The following is a 25,002-nucleotide window of genomic DNA, read 5'->3' on the forward strand; positions in this document are numbered from 1 at the left end:
TAGGCGCATATTTACGTTTTGGTCACAATTCTTAGGGGTAAACCATGTGTATGCCTTCTTGTTTGGTATGTTTGTGCATTTTGCCCACCAACCTTTAGGTTTAATTCTCTTTAGGTCCCTCTATGTTTGTCGTGTTTTATCATTTTGGTCACTGGACATCCCTTTTCTAATTTATGGCATTTTTATCATTTTATTTTATTTTATTTTATTTTAGTCATTATTTTATTTTTGCCATTTATTTTAAATTGATAACTGAATTTTATGTTATTACATTTTAGTCACTAATTTGTTCTGTTATCTTTATGTATTTATGAATTTGATATGATACTTTCAATTTATGCATTTTGGTCATTGTCTATTTTTGATTTAGCTATTGTTCTTTTATTTTATGCATTTTGGTCACCCGTTTTCATTTTTGGTATAATGCTTTTGTTTATTTATATTTTGACCATTTTATTTACATTTTTTTCATTTTGATTTGGATGCATTGTTTCATTTATTTACAATATGGTCTCTAAAATATGTTGTTTATTTCAAATTAACCACTCACTCATTATTTTATTGCATTTTAGCCACTGTTTAATTAATTTATTTGTTGTTAATGTTTAATTCAACCTTGTGGTGACCCGATCCACATTATTATGGTCCGGACTCTTTTAACTACTAACTTTTAACCTCTAACTTTTTATTTATTTTTGGATTTTATTTTATGTTCGAATCATGTATGACCTTGCGATTACCCGCCCGGGGTACAACTCGCATTGTTTACAGTCCGGGTTAAAAATTAAAATTAACGATAACACTTAATTTTATTGCACTTTTAACTTATGTTATTTAATTTTATGCACCTCTAAATTTATGCTTTTTATTTTTCTTTATTTAGTTTTAGTCCTTACATTTTATTTACTTTAATTTTCTGATATTTTATTTTGTCCATTATTTTCCAGCAATTTAATTTCAATCCTTTAATTATTGCACTTTAGTTTATGTTTATTTTTTTAGTCCCGTAAATATGTATGCATGTTTCATATATTTTATTGAATGTCTTATTTTGCTATCTTGCATTTTGGTCCTAATTTAGATTACCATATTTTTTAAGTTTACCTTTTAAATTTAGATTCATTTTGATTTAGTCCCATGAGCTTTTAATTTATTCGGATCGCTTAATTAATTAAAATTAATTAGGATTACTATTAGAGCCTCTATCTTAGGCATAATTTCACATTTAGTCCATAAATTAAGAGAATTCTTAATTTGGTCCTCACTTTTGCTCGAGGTTCCAATTTAATTCCTCAAATTGCATAACTGATTAAAATTAAATAGATTATTAATTAGAGCCTCCACTTTTATGTTAGATTTCAATCTAGGCCCTCTAATTTAAGGATTAATCTGAGTTGGCTCTCACCTAAATGCTCAATGGACCATATCGATTATTTGATTCACTAACTGGTTAAAAATAAAGTAGGATTAATATTAGAGCCTATATTTTTAGGTTTATGCCTCTTGACTCTTTAATTATTTATAATTTGACACTTTAAGCTAGAGAAAGCATTAATCTACCCTTAGTTTAATTAGGGTTAATAATAAAATGTTTGATTGCATCATGTTTGATTGCATCATGTTTTAAAACTTAAGGCAATGTTCACTTATTAGAGAGTCAATAGCATATCTCCCACAAGTATGCTCAAGGGGTGACTACTGTTGATTCCCGAAATAGGTCGACATCCTTTTTAAGACTGCATCATGGTTTCTAAAATATTGAGGCAATGTCCGGTTATTGGGCACAATAGTTGATCTTCCGCATTCATGCTAGGGGCGAATGCTATTAGCTTTAATAAATGAATATCATTTTCAACTTTGCATCCAAAATTATTTTTAAATTAGATAAAGTTCAAAATTTTTTATTCTAAATATAGGGTAATCAACTAGGTATCATTTTTTGGCACTATGGGGTGCTAATCTTTCCCAACGCGTAACTAACTCTAGAACCTATTTTCTGGTTTTCGTAGACCCTAAACAATATTTTGATAAAAATAAAAATGTTTTATTAAAATTACCCAATTTTTATGATGTCCCAATCGCACCTTAAAATGATTGGTGGTGACTCCTCACATTTCAAAACCTTTTCAAAGAAAACCTCTAGGTCGTACCAAGTTTTTCCCCACCCGGGCGAAAAACGATGTCGACAAGATGATTTGTTTGATTGAATATTATTTTGACTATCCTAATTGAATAAATTGATTAATGCTCCAATTAATAAATAACTCTAAACCCATATCTATAAAAACCCATCCTAACTAAAAATACAAATTCAACCCAAGAAAAATAAAATATAGTCCAATTATATTATGAAATAATTAATTTAATTTAAGATTTAATTAAAAATAAGTACTCAAACTATACTTTTGTTAAATTTAGGTGTCTAAAGTTTTATTGTCAATGTGAATGTCTAATGTTTTTTCAGTTATCATTTGTGTTTGGTCTATCACAATTGTTAAAAGAGTCTATCAACCACTCAAAATGTGAAATGTATTATGTTTATATGTAATTTTTAAAAGAACCTAAAATTATAATTATATATATTTTTAAATAAAACCCAAAAAATAACCTTAAAATCTCTAAAGTTATGAATTTGAAACCCTTCTACCACTGTTGGCCGCTGTTAACGTCATTGCAGACCAAAATCTCAAAATCATAGATCGATCAAAATTTCAACATCATCAATCAATCGTCCAAAACCTCTTACTTCACCAACACCGCATGACAAATAGGGGTATAAATGAACATAGTTTTCGATGAACTGTTAGTCTAACGTTTATTTATGTTCATTTGTTAAATTAAATAAACGAGTATAAATAAAAAATTATATTCATTTAATAAACGAATGAACATGAACAAAGGTGTGTTCGATTTGTTTATGTTCACGAACAAGCTCGTTTATCGACTCGTTCATTTATGTTCATGAACATGCTCGTTTATCCGGTTCTCCTTTTCCTATTATTCTTTTTACATTTTAAATATTGGTGAAGGTCGGGACTAAATTAAACGCATGGTAAAAGTTTAAATGTAAACTGGGAATTTTAAGGAGTTTAAGCTCTTAGGGTATATTTTACCATTTTTCTTTACCTCGAAAATCAAACGGTAAAACTAAATATTGAATATATAAATGAACATAAACAAACACTAAATGAAAGCTAAACGAATATATTCATAAATGTTAAATGAGCACGTTCGTGAACATTAAACCAATATGTTCGTGAACAATAAATAAACGAACACGGATATAATATTAAAAATTTAAACGAACACTAATATAATATTAAAAATTTAAACAAACACGGACACCTTTAAAAATAAATAAACAAATACGAACATAATCTTGTTCGTTCAAGCTCAATTCATTTACACCCCTAACATAACAAGCATTACATGAGCTAATAATATGATCCCCTAACATAACAAGCATTACATGAGCTAATAATAAGATTGGTGCATAATGACAAGTCTGTCGCCATCCCTTTATGTCCTATCCGATAAGTATGTGCTTTCCCCCGCCCCTTAAGTGATAGAGATCAAGTTGAACCAATTACTGCTTATTTTCCTCTCGCTTGAAATGAAAACTTTATCTTTATGATATACATGCATCCGGACGAAAAATTTTATATTAAGAGTGACGAATTTAAAAAAAAAAATTAAGACATGATAAATTTATAAAATATTAATGGAGATTAAAAGATATTTTTAATAGAAAATACAAAAAATATTTAATATATATAGAAATTTAAAACTTTTACGGGGCAACCACCCCGCCTAATTCCATCCATGCCTGCATCCCTTGTCTGGGCAAACCCTGTTCTAGCATTTTTTTAAGAAAAGGAAAGAGTTTTACCATTTCATACAGAAAAGGAAGTAAGATGAAACAAATGACAAGGGGTGGCGAGGACAAGGGGTTTAGAATTAGGAATTTTAAAGGTTATAGTTTTTTAGATTTAGAAAAGATTAAAAAAAGTAATAATCATTTTAATTCTTTTAAAAATTATAAACTTCACAAGTGTCACATTTTAAATAATTAACAAGCTATTAATTATTATTAACGAGTAAACACCTTAAGTAATAACGGAAAAAATACTAAATATATACATTAACAAAAAAAAAACTGTATATATGTAAAATGAATAAAAAGTATACTTTAGACATTTAATTTTTTAATTAAGCCTCAACTTAAATATAAGATCAAATATACAAATATGAAATAACCTAGTAGCCCAATTAATTTCATACATATAGGTGCGAACTTTCGATCGAATCGAGTTAAAAATTTTGAGTTATTGAAAATTGATTAATCCTATTTTATAACTCAAAGTTAACTTGAAATTTTTTTTAGTCAAGTTGAGTTTATAAAATTTGAGTCGATTGAATTTTGAAGTTTCTATTTATATTTATAATAGTATGATACCATTTGATTCAATTTAAATGATTTTTTATAACCATATACAATGCATATATATTTCTTCATTTTTTTCATATGTGATAAACATATATCATACAGAGTCGAAGAACTTGACTCAAACTTAAAATTGAAACCACTAATTACTATAAATTTTGAATTATTCGAGTTGTATTTTATAACTCGAGTTAAACTTGAAAATTTTTAAAGTCAAGTCAAGTTTATAAAATTACAACTCAATCAATTCGAGTCTAGTTTTTCCAGATCAAATCAAGTTTTACTCGCCCTTACATGCATATATATTTTTTCCAACTTTTTTAGCAATAAAGTTGGTTCAACGTATTCAGTTTTAATGACTATCAATTTATTGATTATTAGTACATAAGAACTGAACTGATCGACAGCATACCCCTAGGAATAAACTCTGATGGATTTTCTCAAAAGTTCGAACAATCCAACTCGACCCAATACACTTCTTTACACCTTCCATTATGTCAAATTAGGACTTGTTTTTCAGAATAAATAAAAATAAAACAAGGTTTTCCCAAGAACGGACGTAGATCTTTATATGAGAGTGAACTTATAAAATTTTAAAAGGAGAGTTTATAAAATTTAAGATGACGAAAACATATTTTCAATAGATAATACAAAGAAAGTATCTAAAATATATAGAAATTTGAAACTTTAGAGGAGGCGACGCCCCCCACCCCGTGGCGTCCTCCCCGATTTTCCCCGCTATAAAGCAAGAACTGGATCAAACAGCTGGACCGAAAAAAGCAAACACCGCATAACCTGGAATATGAAAAGAAAAATACTAGCTCACAATTATTCAATGAGCTAGACAAGTTCAAGACCAGCTCCTTTTAACAAAAGGTTCAAGAGGGCAGGTAGAAAACAAAAATGTTGCATCTCTTCTTCATAATGTTCTACAATCTACAGCAGTCAGTTATGATCCTGTTTTCTACTTCTAACATACAAAAGATTCTACGTCAGAATTCGACAAACACGATGAATATATGACATTTGATGCTCTTTCTCGACATCAAATGAACTAAAGATATCAATCCTGATCTAAGTAAAGCTTTAAATTGGTTACCCTACAACAGGTATAGCCGGCCAGTCATGACATGTTCTGTAAGTGTTGTTTGAATACTTTTTACAACCTGCTTTAAAATCTGCTGAATTCACAGGAAGCTTGTTCCCAGAGTAAGGTCATTTAAATTAGACAGGATCTGGGAACGGGTCGTTCCTATCTGGTGAGCAATTTCGAGCTGTTCCTCCAACGGAAGCATTTCGTAACTACAAAACAAAGTTTAAAAGGTACACCGGTCATGATACTACTACTATTGATGTGATGGTATCAACTTCTATTTACTGGGACCATACAATTCCCACAAATTAAACATGCAAAATGACCTCAAAACCAAAAACAAAGCATGCTAAATAACCTATTGTTTAAAAAAAACTTGAGCAGATCGAACTACCAGCATTTTTCATCCTTCAAAACAATACCTCAGAAATTTGGGATGTTAGTTTAAACAAAGAAAGTAAATGATACATGTTAAAATTTTGCATAGGGAAATTTTTTTCTTGGGCTTTACCGGATTGATACATTCTAATACATGGTCAGGCATAACCACTAAAAACTTGGAAAATGCAAATTTTATGCTTGGAGAAGAAAAGCCATAATATCATTACATAGCCACAGACAGCAAGCAGCACAATATGGGTAAGAAATTAAAAAATGCAACAAAATTTTGTCGAAACACGATTCATGGCATTTAATCTAATACTTATACGATTGCGATACTGGTCATTTTTTTCAGAAACAAAAAAGATGCTACTTACTGGCACAGCAGTTCGCAGTCAACTATGCTATCAGGGCCAGGCCTATGAGCCTTTCCATTTGAACGGAAATGGCGAAAAGATCTTGGGTTTAAACCAGCTACATGTGGAACAGCATCAACAAGCTTTTTCTGTAGAGACTGCAACCTACGAAACGTGAGCTCCTCAAGAGGAGCTACACATCCAATGCTGCCATCCAGAGTACCAAATAACAAAGCAAATCGATTGGTTTTATCAGAGCCTGCAGTGGCCCCGGTTCGACCAGAAGTAGAAAGCATCTGGATCCGGAAGAACTTAGTTACATGCGCACCGACATGGAATTCAGCCCTTGAAAGAAGCTTTTGTCCCTTCCAACTTTCAGACATCTTTGGTGCATAATAAAATATCTGAATGGAAAACAGTAAAATGAAAATTTTCAAAAATGATAACAATCATCAAACTAATAAGAGAGGAATGAACTTATTGACAGTTCAACAAATAGCTCCAATGGTGTTGATCCTATTGACAAATAGTGAAGCAAACCTCAGCTAGATCAATTGAGGCCTTTCAGCGAAAGAAATAGAACAGCAGTATCTACAAGATGCCTATGAATGTTAAAACCAGGTATCCAAAATAACCACTTTCTTCTCAAGTTCTATCATCCATGATTTATTTGTGGTCCCTAGCTACGCCTATGTCCAAAAATAAAAAGGAGAGAAGGGAACAGGCGTAGAGTAAAAGGTTGATGATATTAAATATATGTTATAAACAAAATTATTACCATATGCACATAAATTTAAATGCAAAATTGCAAAAAAGATGGCTGTAATAACCTGAATATTCTTTTGCTCATCTGAAACCATGAGACTTAAGGTACTTCCATCAATCAAGAATTCCGTTGCAAAACAATCAAGGGAGCCAAAATCCTTCGCCAATAAGCTAAGTTGTGCACCCTGTTCCTTCCAACTAAGAAAATATATGCTCTTGTGAACATCACCAAGTAGGATGAAATTCTTGACCTGCAGTTCACAGTAGGTATTAACCAAATGAAGCATTGAAATAAGGAATAAAAATACAAAAGGGCCACTAAGAACTATTTGCACAATTCAAAAACTGCATCCACGGAAAGTAAAATGAGTAGATCAGATCAGATGAAATCAAAGTCAGATTGGTATCCAGGCCTTTTCACCTAGAGCATGTCATAAAGATAGTAAAGGTAAGTAAAACTTACTATATTTAAGCTCACAACATATAATGGTGGAGCATCATAAAATGCAATTCCATTCAACTCACTACCAGTCCATACATGTAGAATAATTTTAGGACCAGAAGCTATCAGGAGATGACCTTGAAGGGAGGCTAAAGCAGATATAGCACCTTTTAGTTCCTTTGAATAAACCTCTGAAACCTATATAAGATAAAAATTAATTCAGAAGTTCAATTGAGATATGAATATAGAAAAGACTTGGATTAAACATTTTGAGAAGTAAGATGATCACTCTTTTACATGAAAAACCAGATAAGCAGAAAGTACCAGATTATTATCAGTGCCCCTTCCAATAGAATACAAAAGCACACGTCCTCTTGCTGCAACATCCTCTCCTTGAATGTAAGCAGTTCCAATAGCCAAAAGGGTTTCATTCTCTTTTGTGGTAGTATTCTGCAGTAAAGCACTGTCTAAATAAAAAAAATTCCCTGAACTAAGAAAACAATGAGATAACCTCGAAAAGACATGTTAATTACGTAAGTGTATTGGTATGTCCAGGCAAGATTCCCTACAATCTCATTTATCATATAAATTATTATAAAGTTATCCCCTCATGTTTTATTGAGAAGATTAAATTAAGCTATGAAGCATGATACATCAAGTACAGTTCCCTTAACTGCTACCTTCTATAGAAAACATCCTCTCATTAAGACTAACACAATGACACACATTCTATAATCTTTCAAACCACCCCTTCTCCAGAACCATGAAGCACATATGCCAAGACTAAAACAACATAAGAGAGAAACTTACAAATAAGGTGACCACTCTCACAGTTAAAGCATTTTCAGAACTTTGCATTGGAATAGTTGCCTTAGTTTCCCAAGGACCACCAGATTTTTCAGGTTCCATAATCCGAATCTCAAACTCGTCCACAGTATAAGTGTGGTGCAATTCATCAGAACTTAAATTATGATTGTCCATCTGATGGCCAGCTTCTGGATCAACCAACGATGATAGCACCTGATTAACTGGTTTATGGACCTGCAATTGTAGTGATCAGTACAAAACTTCAGGGAACAATGCTAACCACCTCCAAGATCCGTCCTACTTCTTATAAGTTAGGCGCTGGCATCATCGTTTCGCAAAAGAATAAACCAGCAACTTCATAGTTAAACCTTCAATTAAGTATGAAGTGGACAAGGCTAGGCAAATTCCTTCCTAAATAAAATTCAATTGAATACATGTATGGCCTTGTTTAATTATTGCAGCTACTTTAAAAAATTTAAAATACATCATCTGAAAAATGTTAATAAATCAAAATCAATTCAGCGGGAATTAGTTTATCTCAGTGCTACTAACACGCATGCGTGTTCACATAATTGAATAACACAGAGTTTGAGAGTTTAATAGTTATCAACATTCAAAGTTTCTTCAAAAAACGAGAGGCCAGAAAAGACAGCTAGAATGTGGCTCCAACCATATGTAAGCTACTTTACCTTGTAAAGGTTTAAATAGCAACAGGCACTATAGATATTAACATAATACGAAAAATAAAATAATTTCTTTTAAAGAAAAAAGAAATGTAATATGCTTACAGGAACTGAAACTATAAGTGGGTAAAGATTCCTCTCAGAAAAGTAAGTAACTTGATGTGGAGTGCCCCTCAGTGGAATCTAAACCAGACAGAAAGCTACTATTAAGTACACTGACAAAAATAAATCGAGCTTAATTAATTTCTAATTCTGGTAAGGTGGGTAAGAAATCACCTTTTGCACTGGCCAATAGTTGTCATAGTTTGATGTAGATGGCATTTGGCATATCTTCAAAATACCCTAGGATAAAAGATGCCAACAAGAATTGCTGTTTAGCCATTGTGCAAAAGGGTGTTACTTCAAAACATAAAAGTAATTAAAATATAATCTAACCTGCGATGTAACATAAATGAACCCATGATTACAGTTTACATTATGAAGAACAGTGAAAGCTACAATAGATCCGTCACATATCTGAAAAAACAAAGAAATGAAATGAGAAGAATATATATTCTTTCATGATATTATGAAACAGTTAAAGATATGATTCTATCAAAAGTTAATAGTTTTCTATTATTGACTTCATTAATTATTTATAGGCACCAATATAAAATGTCAAGCAGAATTCTTCCCGAACCGGGAGATATCTAAATGGCCAGATTCTCAAATAGGCTCAAAGTTTTCAACTTCAATGATAGAATGGTGCAGTAGCACAAGTAGAGAATAATTACAAAGCACACTCTGTCCAGATTTTACCAGTTATTTAATGCGGAGTCGAATTTCAACGATCAAAATAACATTAAAATTTGTGCAAAAGCTAATAGAAAACTGCATCTAACTTTAGACCTGTGGATGAACACGGAGCCGTTGCCTGAACACCATAAACCAAGATGGTCTTAACCCAGAGAGGAAAAACCCTTCATAACCACTAATGTTCTTAAAAATTGTAATCCTTTGGGATAACGTTCCATTTGATGTCTCCTCCCTTGTGTAAGCATCCAAAGAAACACGAATAAATCTCAAATTCCTAAGCCTAGAAGCACTGACGTTGCTTAAGCCAGCAGAATTTTGTCCAGAAGCTGAACCTTCAACTTTAGAAGCATTCTCTGGGCCTTCAAACAGGAAAGCATGGTAACAAAGAATTGTTCCATCCGTTAATATACCAAAAAGAAATGGGCGACTGTGATTTACAGGCCATCTCTGCATGGCCAACTCAACAACCTTCAAGTTGTGACTATTTTCCTTCCTCCCTTGGCCAGGCAATTCTTCAGAACTTTTATTAATCAGTTTCTCAGAACCTTCAGAAGATTCCAGTGAACAGGCATCAACAAGGTGGGTTCTTCCAGATGCAAATTTTTCAACAGAGAAAACACAATTGAAATTAGGCACATCAAATATTTCAAGAGCACCATTCTCATAGCAAATGACACAATATATATCTCCTTGATCATGTGGCCCTCCATCAGCACTGTCAATAGACTCTCCAATGCCAGTGGAAAGCCACGCATCGCTACTTGCTTTGCGTAGCCATGGCTCTGGACCTTTATCATGGTACAATGAACAGGCAGATACAGGTTTTTTTGAGCCTTCAAAAGCAGTTGGACTGTTTATAGAAACGGTGCAAGTAGCAGGATCTGTAATTCAGATTTAATCATAAAACCATCAAGAATCCAATAACGAAAGCAATAGGATGCCGCATGGTTTTGTAATACAGAGCTGGTTTTGTAAAGACATGTCATGAAGAGTGCAGCTCATGGCAAGTAAAAAGAGTTACAAGTTAACAAGCACATGCACAAAAATCAACTATAACAAAACATACCTCCAACAAGGAGCAAAAAACTTCCATCAGTCATCCTTAGCAACACATAAGGATCAGCAATAGAGACAGACATAACTGTAGAATTATCAGAACCAGAGCTAGTTTCTGAGTTTGGAGAGGGAATACTCAGTTCCTGAGTCATAAAAGAACCATCCAGGATCCGAGCACCACGTTCAAAAACCTGGATAACTCGACGCCTAAAAGAAACATAATGAGACAAGTATTTAGAATTTTACCTATGAATATAAGCACCTTTAAACATTAGAGAGCCAACATATCCTTAGCTTCTAGGTAATGCATCCACAAGTAAAAGAGCAAAATGAGACGAATATTTAGAATTTTGTATACAAATGTAAGCACCTCTAAACATGAGAGTGCCAACATAGCCTTATTTTCAAGTAAGGCATCCACAAGTCATAAAAGCCCAATGACATTTAATTTGTGAATAGTATTTAAAGAAGCATGATATCTAATTTATTACATGGATAAATGGACAGTGAAAGTGGGGGAAATGAAATCTTCCAAGACAGATTTCAAACTTATCAACCAAAATACTCTTCAAGTTCTACCAAGCAAAGTATAGTCTGATAACGTCATTTCACCTTAAGTTAGTAAAAACTCTCAAGAGCATACTTAAATTTAAAAATAATTGACCATAAATTGCATAGTGGCCAAATTACTAAATGAAATGGTGGGCATTGAAATGATCAAAGCAGACTGTATTTACTAGCACCTATTATAAAGTATAAATCAAGTGAAAAAACACAGCATCAACCATATAAAATCATTCTTCTACAAAATCAGAACACAAACCAAGACAAATATTTTCATAGAAAATATAGAGAAAGCAAGTGTTGTTACCTTCCAAACAAATTTCCTGCAGCTATGGTTCTACCTTGAACGTAATAGTCTACACTTTCAGTCACTTCCGTCAAAAGATCAGCTGTTTCAAGAACCTGGTCACCATAGGGAGTTATGCAATGATCAATCTCTAGGGCCAAAGTTGATGCTAATTTGAAAGTTAAATAGTTGACATTTTTCCCTTTTTTAAGCAAAAACAGCTATTTCAAACGTTGAGATTTGAAAGTCAGATTTGATCTGGAATCATCTCTTTAAGCTTCTTGAAAAACGTTACTTTATAAAGGTGTTCTGATTCTGATCAAATAAATTGGAATAGAAGGTTAAAGAATACCTTACGTTCCATATACAAAATAAGCAAAGTGCAAAAAGGAAAAAAAAGGTCAGAGAAAAGGTTAGGCAAGAGATTACCATAGTGCGTGCCTCCAGGCTTATAATCAAATATGCATGATATTCATCATCATCATCAACAACTTTAGAAGAATCAGCATTATAACTGCGTGTGCTCTTGTGGTAAACAGTCCAAATTCCTTTACAACCAGTTAGTTCAACCTGCAGTTGCAAAAGCGTGCATTTAATGATGCATGCATAGAGTTCTACAGATGAGATTTCTAGCGCTAAGAAGTGATTTTTACAATAGAACATGCAATAGTTAGATTAACAACAGGAACCAGAAATTATTCATATGGATGATATCAACATTTAAAATTTTAAATCAGGTGAAGTTCAGTCGGCTGATGGGTGAACCTCAGTTATCATTTCAGGACGAATTGACTGCCGAAGAACACAGAGGGCGCCATTCTTTCCATGGCCAGAACAGCATACCTGAAAGATTAGCCAAAAATCAACATCAGGGGGGGTAACACAAACAAAGGAGAAAAAAAGGAAATAAGCGGTCAGCTAATATATAAATAAGCAGAATTTAGGTCACTAAGCTTAACATAGCCACACTTTCATAAAAGAGGTTCCAAATTCAAATCACCACCCCAAACCCTAAACAACTTCAAAATACATTAGTCAAAGGTTACTAGAAAATAAGCATCTAACTCACTAGAACTAACCATTTCGTAGTTACTTTGTTTGGCAATTCCAGTTGCATTTGCATCAGCATTTATCCTCAAGCCATATGAGAAGTCCTTCAAAGGGCCAACATTTGTTAATGAGTCTCTCACTGTAAACAAAAATGTTTTCTGCAGAGATGGGAGACGGTGAAAAACTGAAAAATAATAACCATATCCATAACAATAATGAACCGTGCAGAATAATTCAATAAAATGCATGAAACAAATGCAAATGATAGCAGAAACATTCTTCTTTAAATGATAACTGCAATACAAATTTTACCAAGTGATAAACCATTAGTTCAAAACTTAATTTCTCAAACCTATTACATAGAGAGATTGCAGAACTACAATTTTGACACATGAACTGTCCAAATCAGAAATCGTGAAAAGTGCAGCAGCTGATTCCAAATTAATTTTGTCCAGTTTATTTTGAATGTAAAACTATAATCTTCAAGTCTTTAGCCTAAGCACTTTATTACTAGTTTAGCTGCTTTATTATTAGATAGATTTAGTTATTTGATACCATATTATATATAATCTAAGAAAATAAATCAAAGGAGAGAAAAAGAATAAAAGAGGTAATGCAAGAGAAATCTAATTATTGAATTAGGAGATTACAATAGTTTAAATAAACTGAGTTGCTGGCTTCTAATATAACTTTTCTACTGAAGATAAAATTCTATATAGAGATAGAGATGACAAAGACTCCTAAGATTTATCTTTCTTGCCATAAAAGACTCCTAAACAAATGTGACTTCTACACAGCTGATTCTGAAAGTTGCTAATCCCAGAAGATTTTAATTTCCATCGCCGTATTTTTAGAATTTCTACCTAAGATGAAGCTTAAAAGCAATCAACAAAGGCCCTGTATTAATATTTTAAAGAGGTACACCACCTGTGCTGATTCACTGTTATTTGGAGCTGAACCATACAAGGAAAGCTCTTCACTGCCAACTGTATCTTGCAAAGCATCAGATGATGACCTTCGCAAGCGCTTTGCTAGAGGGACATCACCTTCGATGTCTCCAACCTAGAAGAACAGAAAACCAGAAGAAAATATTAAAATCATTCCAGCAGCAAAAGAATTAGCAAAGAAAAAATTTGGAATGAACTATGAAATTTGTCAAAATGATGCCACAGTATTCCCAGAATATGAGATAACTGCCCTTCAGTGTGGGATTATCAACCAAGAGTGCCTAGAAAGCCAAGAGGAATAGAAGATTTTGAAATAGCATGGGGTTGTTGCACAATCCAAAAACAACAATACTTTAAAATAATTACTGAATGGAAGCTGATAACAAACACACCTCTTCCTTCAAGCCAGATGGCAAGGCTGATGCTCCTGATCCACTGATGAATTGAACAAGCAAACTATCTCCCAATCGACTACCCAGAAAGAACAATGAATTTCCAATAGTTGTAACGCCCTAAAAGAATGGAAGCAAATTTCCAACATAACTAGTCAATACAGTATAAAAATTGAAAGAATGCATACATACCGGCATTAGCATGAAGATTTTTAACAGGTTAACTAACCGATGCAAGTACTGAAGCCTTAGACTTGGAGAGGTCAAGTCTCTGCACAACCCTTCAGAGGAGAAAAGAAAGAATTAAGAAAAAAGATGCATAGAAACTTCGCTAATTTCCCATAAAATAACATTCAACATTAGTCTAGAGGGAGCAAAGCATTTGTCTTCCGACATTCTGTTTTATGTTTTAACTTCCAAAAGAGGGACTCAAGCACTCTTCAAGAAGTCATATGTTCTCTTAGCTTAATCTGTCAATTACTTAAAAGAAAAAACGATATTACTTACTAAACAAAAGTAATTTTAATTTGTTCCAGCTTTATGAACAATGATTTCTAAGAGGAAAACCAGTTTCTGGAACAAAATAGAAACAACTTAATAAAACTTAAGAAACAATTGTATCAGATATCTGATATCGACAAGGGTGTGCTTGCAGCATAACTCTTGTCAGCAATCTAAACCTTCCGAGTGATAGGACCTCATTACTGCCACTTATATGCATATTTTATTTCCTATTTTGGTCATAACATTATAACATTTTCACTATCAACCACCTCGTTAAACTATTACCTCACCAGCACCACAACAGAGATTGTTATACAATATTATGACTGTTTACTGATTAAATTATTTATTCCATAAAAACAAAAAAAACTAAGTTATTAAAGGAAACTACCATACAAGTGAAAAATGACATCCAAATGAAAACACTTACCTCCCATCATAAACAAGGGTAAGCAGTAGTAGTTCTCCAGTCTTTGTTGATAGCAAAGCTACATCATTTAGTAACCAAGTTGCATTAGCAGCATCCAGTTCCACGTTGAAACATGATCTTGGAAGGTCTTGACTGAAATGAAATACAGAACACAATCAGTGTTGAAGGCCAGAAAGAGGAGCTAAGGTGAAACAAAAGCAAAGACAATTACATTAGATGCTTAACACATTTAACATTTATCTCAAAATCAACTTTAACAAAATAGACCACTGAGAAAAAGAAGCGAGATATTAATCAATTAATGGCATGATCAGCTTTTATTGCCAAAACCAACCGGAAACTACTAAACCAAATAAATGAGTCCAACAAGTCATCAAGATTGAGCAGATAAACATAAGCTGTGATACACATATTTAAGTCCTTGATTAAGAAATAATTTTTGGGGGTTACAAACAATGCCTAAATTAGGATGGAGATACCAATTCTCTGAGATTTTAACTTCAGAAACAACTAGATTATATACAAATACCAGTCAAAAACAAATTATGCAAGAACAGTGCCAGACTGTAGGTGCAGGTACATAATGGGACCAGGTGAATAAAAATTTGTGTCTGTGTGTGTTTGAGAGAGAGAGCGCGAGAGAGTCATGACCTGTTATCAAAAGAAACAGCATAACTGTTCAAAGCAAGTGCACATGAAGTTGACTGCAGAAACAGACTTGCAAGTTTATAGGATTATTAAGAATAAACTAGAAAAAAGTAGATAATGTGGATCACTAAATCAAAACTTTAGCAAAAAGTAATCTCATAAAGAAGTACTAGACCAATTCAAGTGTCTGGAGTCTGGACAATGAGAGGTCTACCTGACTATGATAATGAATTGTATTTGCACTAATCACAAGAACACCTCCAATTGGTGATGGAACAGCAAGTAGCTTATAAGCATCATGAGGAAGATTCTGAAAATAAAGAATACCGATAATCATAAGAATGGAATTGGGAAGGACTGTGCACAACCCTCTAGCTAATTAAAAAAATACAATTGTTCAGAATTCTACTTTTAGTTTAAACCTCAAATTTTCTATTAAAGATTAGAAAAGAGATGTTGACATAATGCTATTGCGGCATCCATTGGTAAATTTTAATAGAAGTTTTCTTGGTTGACATGGAAATTTTTCATTTTTCAAGGAATTATGCATCAAATAACCATTTCTCAAATAAAATCCGTGGAATAGGTAACCACTTGAGCACAAACTTTTATCTTCGATAAATATCTAGCAGCTTTGAAGGGGGGGAAGAAGAAATTGGTTTATCATAGCCAAATATCACTTTATAGCTTAGGGTATGTTGCTCCAACTCTTCTTGAAGTACATTATGACATTTGTATCTAAAACAAGGATATTGGGGATATGATCACCAAGGATCATCCAAATACATGGAAAAACTTAGAAAAATCTGACCATGTCAGATACATACCCATATCCAACAGTCTGGCCGAGTCTGAGTAAATATATATATCAAAGCATCTCTATAGTTATAAAACATGACTAATAATGTTGAGAATACATACAGCTGCTGACCATATGAGAGGATTCTGCTTCAACGTTGTGCTGATACTAAGTGCAGAAATCATATAAGTATGGTGCTTCCAAGAGACCCTTCCAGCCCAAGTAAGTTCCCGTTCATGAAGGACAACCATCACTGGCTCAATATAACCTAGATATATCATAAAATATACGTAAAGATCAAGGGAACAAAAAGTAGCTTAAAAAAAATTAAAAACAAAGAAAAGGCAAAGGGTCAACATGTAGAAGAGACATCAGCTGTAACTAACACGACCCAAAAGCCTTTCAACTGTGACATTATTAATAATAAAATGAAGCCTAGTAGGTTTTCCAAGTAATCCAATTTCAAGAGACTAATATAAGAGTGACAATTTAAAGACCCCGAAGTCATTCAATTTAACTATAATGCAACAGGGTAAAAAAAGTTCACTTAACCAGTTGGCAAATTTGAGACTGCTAACTGATTTTCCAGAAATGGAAACCAAATATTGGTACACTAACTTATTCCACTGCAAGTGCTTTAAAGAAAATCTTAAAATCATAAGAGACATAGTTGCTCAAACTTTACCATGCACAAATATGAAGTCTTTGATGTGCTTCATGTCCAAATCTCGTAAATTGATAATGTAAGACGATTCGACACGAGCAGAAACTGCAGCTCCAGATCCAAAAGCATCATCCTCTCCGACAAATCCAGATATAACCAGTCTGACAAAGAAAGATTTGATGCCAAGATGTGAACAAAAGAAAATTACAGAGGCCTTCTTAAAGAAGGCTTAAGACCTTTTAACCACAGGGATTCTCCAATTTCTTGTGAATCTTTTAACAAAAACCTTTTAGTTTCAAGAAATGAAATACTAGATCATTTTCCAGGCCAGCCAACAATAAATGTTATTCTTTTTATTTTTGTTTTCTTATTATGGAAACTATTTCGTGTTAAGTATCAAAGTGAGAACTATTACTCATCCACATAAATAGGAATTTAAATATACACAACTTCCACAATATAGGGTTTGCAGGAATTACTATTCTCAAGCAGCTACCAAACTAACTGCAGAACTTTTTATGTCAAACTGAAAAATAAACAAAACCTAGAAAATGTGAAAATTAGAGATCCATAATGTTCTACTCCCTCTACATGAAAAGGTTTTTCATATCACCATAAGATGTAGAGAAAGTAAAGTATGAAATAGCCAAAAGTACAGGAAGCAAAAGAGACCTGGGCAGCTTTGAGTATTATCATCTGCAACCCATAAACAAGAACACCGCTACACCTGCCTTGTGGATCAGCCTTTACCAAAGGGCCTCTTGCAAATGATTCTCTGCCCCTTTTCAAATGAAGCCATTCCGGGCCCTCAAAACAGTGCATTGAGCTGGAAAAGAAATCACCATCAATGAGTAAGTATTAGCTTCCAAAATCAGGAACAGATCATATATTGTATAAATAGTTATGAGATAAAAATCAAAACTAGAAGCATGACAAAGAGTCCAGAAATCAGAAAGGTAAGAACAGCATTATTCATGATATATCCTTACGTTGTTCGAAGGCCATGAATTGAATCATCAAACTCCAGGACCGAAATTTTGGCATCTTGAAAGGCTAAGATAATTGAAATCTCTTCGCCTAGAGCCATCACCACCTCCTATAGATAGAACCGCCATAGATTCAATATTACCGTGCAATCTGCAGCAGAATTTTTAACCCCAAAAAAACCCCAAGGAGAAGTATAGCAAGTCAGCAACCTTGATACATTTTGATTGTTACTTTTTTCACTTGGTACAAACAACGGAAAAGCAAAACCATGTTGATTTAAAATGAACACTATATGAGCAACAAGTAACAAGAATATAAACATAACGGTTGCATATAATAGTAAAACCAAGCGTTTTTTACTATCCACGAAGGTCATTATTCGTACTAATTTGCTTTTAAATCCTAATGCGTGTTTTTACCTTCGAAGACAAGAGACGTGGAGCAAAAATAAGAACCAAGAACGAGCTAAGGAATCCGCTACTTATCCAATTCATTGCCAATACTCACTGAGCAAACTACCATGTAAATTCCAGAAACTTAGAACTACAGAGGCAAAGTAAAGGCCGAAAAATATACACATATAGCAGCTATAAGAGGTTTTTTGGATATGAAGGCAAACCTATAACTGCAAACGAGCTCGAGAGAAACGGCGGAGACCCCATCCATAATTCCACCGCGCTTGACTTCCGTGGAAGTTCTGGCTTCTCTGCTGCCCTCTTCTGAACCCTGATTACATACAATTCGAGAACATTAGCGGCAGTGACGATGAGGTTAGGAACGGGACCAATGCCGCGCCTTGAGGGCCAATCGGATTCAAGATCATCGGTCTGGTTGAGAGGAATTTGAGGCGTGAAATCCACACGGCAGTTAGTGACGAAGCCGGAGGCGCAGTTATCGATTCCGGTGGGCCAGTGCATCATCTTATAGGCCGCGTAGCTCATTGTCGGAGTCGAGGGGGTTAGGTTTCGTGATTTTAAAATGGTAATAAAGCTCTGGTCTACAACACCGAAGGAGGGGTTTTGCCGTTCAGGACTGAGGACTTTAGGCAGTGAATCTAATAAGGAAGTGAAGATCGAAAGTCCAAAGTCTTAAACCCTTTTTGTTCATTCGGATAGGGATCTGGGTTCCGATATTATAATCGTCTAAATTTCATCCAAAATCCCATCATAATAAGTTAATAACAAGGTTTAATATTAATTAAAATCAAATTATACCTTTTTTTTCTCGTTTCGATTTTTTTGTCAATTTAAATAATTAATGTTTTTAATATTACCATTTACGTGTTAGGATTGTAACCGACATCAAAAAAAAATCTTCAACCACTCAGAATGTAACATAACATATTTATAAATTTTTAAAAAAATTAAAAATTAAAATTATTATTATTTTTCAAAATAATCTCAAAATCTTTAATCCAAAGTATTCACCTCACTCATCGACCGTCCATCGTCGATGCCGCTTCCACCAGCCGTTATCCACTCGTCGCTGACCGTCAATCGTAACTTCAAACTCCTAGTATTCATGGTGTCGAATTCGGGACTTTAAGAAATAACAACAATTTTTTACCACCAATGTCACTTGGTTCATGCTTAGGGTTATTATTCACTTACACGATATAAAACTCTTTTAGTTTTACACAGATTTAGATAAGTGAAAATAAATTGATGAAATTAACTCATTTTTTAGTGAATATCTTCTCATTTCCTACTGTTAATCTCAGTAATCTATTTTTATTCATCCAACAATCATAAATCATTATAAAATTAAAAGAATTTTATATTTTATAATAAATTTATATCTCTAAAATTTATGATTGCTATATCACAACGGGTACAATTTAAAAATAAAATAAAATAAATTGCGTTGCACGAGTTGTTTGATTCTAATATACGGGACCAACAAATCGACCTACATACAAGGATGTTATGCAACATGTTAATTCAAATATTTGAAGACAATTTATGAGCGGTAAATGGTTTCTATGAAATCTAATTCAAAATTGGAAATTTGTAGAATTATCAGACTTTATAAATTTAAATTTTATACTTCAAAAATTTATTGAAAATACAAGTTAAAAAAAGCCCTAGATTAACTAAGCTAGCACGAATAATTATCTCAGTGATTAAAAAAATCGTTATTGTTCTTAGAGGTAATGGGTTCGAAAATGTAATACCCCAAAATCATATAGTGACCAAAATGAAATTTTGAAAGTTTTGTAGCCAAACTATAAACTTGGGAAAAGTTTAGGACCAAAAATATAATTTTGAAAAGTTATGTAATCCAGTCCCGTAAATGAACAGTTTACCCCAATAATGATGTTTATGTGGGAATCAGATTTTTCATACGAATTTTGTGTTAAAAGCTATAAAGCGATAAAGTTCGGAAAAATTAGATAATCGGATTTTTGAGATATTTTGAAGGGTGATAAGGCAAGCTTAATAATGTCATCTCCATTACTTAAAATTTGAAGGATTTAATATGGATCATTGGATTTAAGGTGATTTTTTCATGTTAAATATGAACAATTGGATTTTAGTGACTAGATTGTAATTTTGAGAAAAATAATCAAGGGAAAAATTGAAAGATGAGAAATTGTTTGTTCATGTTTGACTATGATGATGTAAGGGATGATGAAAGCATGGTAATTTAGTAATTATCATGAAATTCAAGGGTAAATTGGTAAAGATATTTAAATTTTAAAGGTAAATTGGTAATTTGGCATTTAATGAATTTTTAATTCATTATTAAATAAAGAAAGATGAAGAAATTTCAAGACATGTGCTTCATCTTTCTCTCGATGTTGTGAGCTTCACCAAAGGTAAGAAAAAAATTCTTTCGATTTTTCAAGCCAATTTATTTGAAATTTGGATGAAAACATGAAATACAAAATTGATATACATGAAATTATCTATCATTTAGTATCATTAGTTCATGTTTTTCATGTCTAAAATCTTAAGTTCTTGAATTGGATGGATGAAAGGGATGTTAGATTTTTATGTTTTGTTGAGGTTGTTATTAATAATAGTTATCAGTCAAGTGTCAAATGACCCCTTATGAAGCCTTCTATGGAAGAAAGTGTCGAATACTTTTAAAATGATACGAATTCAAGGATCGAAAAATAGTTGCATTTGATACCAATAAATGTAACACTCATTTCCCCGTATATGTTACCGCACACGAGTCTAGGATGTCACATAGTACTTACAAATTAGTTCTTTTTCCGAAAACCAATAAAATTTTGTTTATTTCTAAAATCATTTATTTATTATCAAAGTTCACCAAAATTTTTAATTCATCAAATTAAAATCATTTTACTAAAATACTAGATAATAACTATAATTCATTAATAATAATAACAAGTACCATTCATTTAAAACCAGATTTAACATCTTTAGTTCTAAGCATCAAAAACCACGTAATATACATGCCAACTAGTATTATCAATATTCAAAATATGACATACTGAATATGGGGTGGATCTTATCTTCAAAATGTTGATGTTAAACCTGGCTCCTTACTCCTTACGCTTACTTTTTCCTACGCGTGAAAATCATCACACACTAAGTATAGATTAGTGAGGCATTAAGTTCTATTAATAAAAAATAATATAAATAAAATAATAAATGTAATAAAACATATTTATCAAAATATCACATAATTATAAAATATAAGAACATCATATAAAAGGTTGTCTACAGACCAGGGTAGTCGAGTAGTGTGGGTCACAACCATAGGGTGTAGCATCTCTGTCTCCTTTTAATGCCTTCGTAGTAATCTCCATGACTTCTAGTTTTTATACGTTTCTGTTATTAGATTTTATGAAGGCTTAGAACTAGGATAACGGAGTAGTGTTGTCTTAGTTTAGGTTTTAAACCATTTGACTTTATTCCTTCTCATAGCTTGCTATAGCTGACTCCTGTGTATCCTTATCTTCATTTTTCCTCTTTTTATATTTAACCGGGACTTACGTTTCTGTCTATAAGCAGATATTTTTACGCAGGGATTTACTAACCATTACAGACGCAGATATGAAGACAGCATATGAAGACTATTCAACTATGTATTTATTGATTTATTTATGCAGGCATTGTATCTTATCTTTATTTTTAATTTTCTTACTGCCGGAGGTCTTCCACGGAAGCTGCTCTCAATCTGGCGTTGGGGGCAGCCTACTACCCCACCTCCCCCTTACCTCATTGCATATGGGAATAGGGTTTTGTTGTTGTTGTTGTTGTTGTTGTATATAAAAGGTTGTCTACGATTCGAAGTTCTTCATGAAACGTTTTAAGTCAAATCAGAGTTCTTAATAAAACTTTACTTTCAATTCAGATCGATCAGACTATTCATTTTCATAACATTTCAAATAAGCCTTTCACTTTATTCATTTTATAGCCCAATGTAAACCAATGAGAATGCAAGGTATGCGAGTCAAACAAACATATACTGAAGTAGCACCACCGTTACATACGTAACGTCAGACATGCTAGTGTAATCACCAATTTTTTACTACTATATAATACAAATAAAACAAAAAAAAAAGAAAAAAAGAGGGAAGTAAAATCCCTTAATATCTGGGGCATTCAATGCCCCGATTGTAGCTCCTCCATAGTAACATCTCCCCCTGCTCTACGTCTATGGTCTCATCACCAAGCAAAACCACACAAACAAACCAACAAAATAGCAGCCATGTATTTTTTTATTTTCTTACATGTAATATAGGTTATAAAAACCCAAGGGAACAGATTGTAAAGAGGGCTTTCTTCCCCATGATTATTTTCTTTCGAAAGAAATAGAACAAAAAAACATTAAACAAGGGTATTCATTATTTTTAGTAGTTTTTTTCCCTTATTGATTTTGTTGTTTGAATAAAAAATAGTAGGGGAAAGGGAGAGAATAATACATTTATCTTAGGAGAGTGACCCTTGCCGACGAGGGTGGTCGCGTCTAAGGCCACGTTTGTTGTTTATGGGGTTGGGTTTTAGTTTGGTTTAGGGTCTCGATTACATTTCAAAGAGTGAAAAGGGGTTGTTTTGGGTTCATTTTAAGGAGATTAGTGGTCGTTCAGACCACCATGGGTGGTGGCCGAGATGAGGGCCATCGAGGAAAGACAATTGGCATCGTTGGGGGTTTGAGTTTGGTCGGCGGTGGCTAGGGTTGGAGAGGAGAAGGAGTTAGAGTTAAGAGGAAGATGGGGAGTTAGTTTTTTTTTTGTTCATCGTGTTTCTGGCAGTGAATAATGGGGGGTTTGTTTTAAACTTTTGGGTAAATCATGCGTCGAGTCCTCCATTTCTAGTGAACTTTTATGCTTTTGTCATAAAATTTAAGGGTTAATTACGTTTAGGTCCACATACTTTAGGCGCCTATTTGCATTTTAGTCATTATTCTAGGGTTAAATTACTCTTAGGCCCTCAACTGTTTAGAATCTCTTTGCATTCTAGTCATTTAATTTAAGGAAAAATCACGCTATAATCCCTCTATGTTTAATGTGTTTTTACATATTGGTCACTATGTATTTTTTTATTTTATTTGTTATGGTTTTGGCCTCTGGGTTTTTTTTTTGTTTCAACTTAGTCACTTATTTATGCTTGTTTTATATCGAATTAGTCACTAACTTTTATTTTCTTGCATTTTAACCACTGATATATTCATTTATTTATTGTTATTATTCGAATTGGCCTATTATGGTCCAGACTCTATTAAAATCTGACCATTAACTACTAACCGCTAACTTTTTATTTATTTATTTATTTTATGTTCGAAACATAGTACGACCTTGCGACGACCCACCCTAGGGTACAACTCGCATTATTTACGGTTCGAGTTAAATATTAAAAATTAACACTAACATTTAATTTTTATTACTCTTTTATTTTAGTTATTTAATTTTATGTACCTTTAAATTTATGCCTTTTATTTTTCTTTATTTAATTTTAGTCCTTACATTTTATTTGCTTTAATTTTTTATCTTTTATTTTTGTCCCTTATTTTTCATCAATTTAATTTCAATCCTTTAATTATTGCACTTTAGTTTCTGTCTATTTTATTTTAGTCCCATGAAGATATATATATATATGTTTCATATTTTTATCATATTGAGTGCCTTATTTTGCTATCTTGCATTTTGGTCCTTATGTTATTTATTATTTTATTTATGATTCTATTTCATTTAAGCACCCGTAATGTGTGATATTTATTTTGTTCATTTCTTTCCTCATGTTTATATTTTTTCCACTAAAATTGAAATTTTTATCATTGAGCATGATTAATTAATTTGTTTAAATATTTCTTCGCCTTGCTTAGCATATTTAGATTTTAAAATTATTAAATGTATTTCTATACCTATTTTGATTAATTTCACATTATGGATTACAACATTTCCCTCAATTTATTAAAATTTATTTTCCTCCTTTTCCGTGTAAATTTGTTTGTGCGTATAGATCTAGACATTTTGAATATATATGAAAGCCTCATAAACATAATTCAACTGATTTCATAATTGGATTAAATGTAGTATTTATTTATTTTAAAATATTAAGAAATGATCGTCTTAAAGTAACTAAATGTCCTATTTTGATATTTTAAAATAAATAAATATCCTATTAGAAGAACCTAAAAAATCGAGTATGCATAAATTAAATCAAGAATAAAAGGAAAATGAAATGTTCATTTAGTTAAACTTGTTAAGACAATTCACCTAATTTTTATTAGAGATTTGGTCTCGACCCTTTTAAATAATTGAACATCCTTTATTTTTTCTAATTAAATTTATAATTTGGATTAAGTGGCTTAATTTCTTATTTTGTTCGAACCAAATTATTTAATCTTGAATTCTAGGGAGAAACTATTATATTGTTTTTATTTCAGTTTGAAAGAGAAATATCTATCCTAAAGTATTTTAGGGATTATTTT

At 32.6% G+C, this 25,002-nt stretch overlaps 1 protein-coding gene across 1 annotated transcript; it reads right to left on the minus strand.

Annotated features, from left to right (window-relative positions):
* Window positions 1-5,337: 5,337 nt before the first annotated feature.
* Window positions 5,338-19,188, minus strand: LOC120163160 (cleavage and polyadenylation specificity factor subunit 1-like). Its single transcript, XM_039173161.1, is given in 28 exon segments — window positions 5,338-5,746; window positions 6,296-6,678; window positions 7,105-7,290; window positions 7,503-7,679; window positions 7,806-7,931; window positions 8,292-8,522; window positions 9,077-9,154; window positions 9,248-9,313; window positions 9,407-9,487; window positions 9,860-10,647; window positions 10,833-11,029; window positions 11,694-11,788; window positions 12,102-12,242; window positions 12,438-12,515; window positions 12,752-12,880; window positions 13,650-13,784; window positions 14,062-14,181; window positions 14,291-14,342; window positions 14,996-15,127; window positions 15,647-15,699; window positions 15,858-15,953; window positions 16,565-16,710; window positions 17,128-17,252; window positions 17,768-17,932; window positions 18,096-18,176; window positions 18,178-18,243; window positions 18,713-18,797; window positions 18,800-19,188. Coding segments are annotated over 28 exon segments (4,362 nt in total). The 5' UTR covers window positions 19,035-19,188; the 3' UTR covers window positions 5,338-5,631.
* Window positions 19,189-25,002: the final 5,814 nt, after the last annotated feature.

Source organism: Hibiscus syriacus, unplaced genomic scaffold (genome assembly GCF_006381635.1).
Source record: "Hibiscus syriacus cultivar Baekdansim isolate YM2019G1 unplaced genomic scaffold, ASM638163v2 tig00111427_pilon, whole genome shotgun sequence".
NCBI classification, from domain to species: Eukaryota; Viridiplantae; Streptophyta; class Magnoliopsida; order Malvales; family Malvaceae; genus Hibiscus; species Hibiscus syriacus.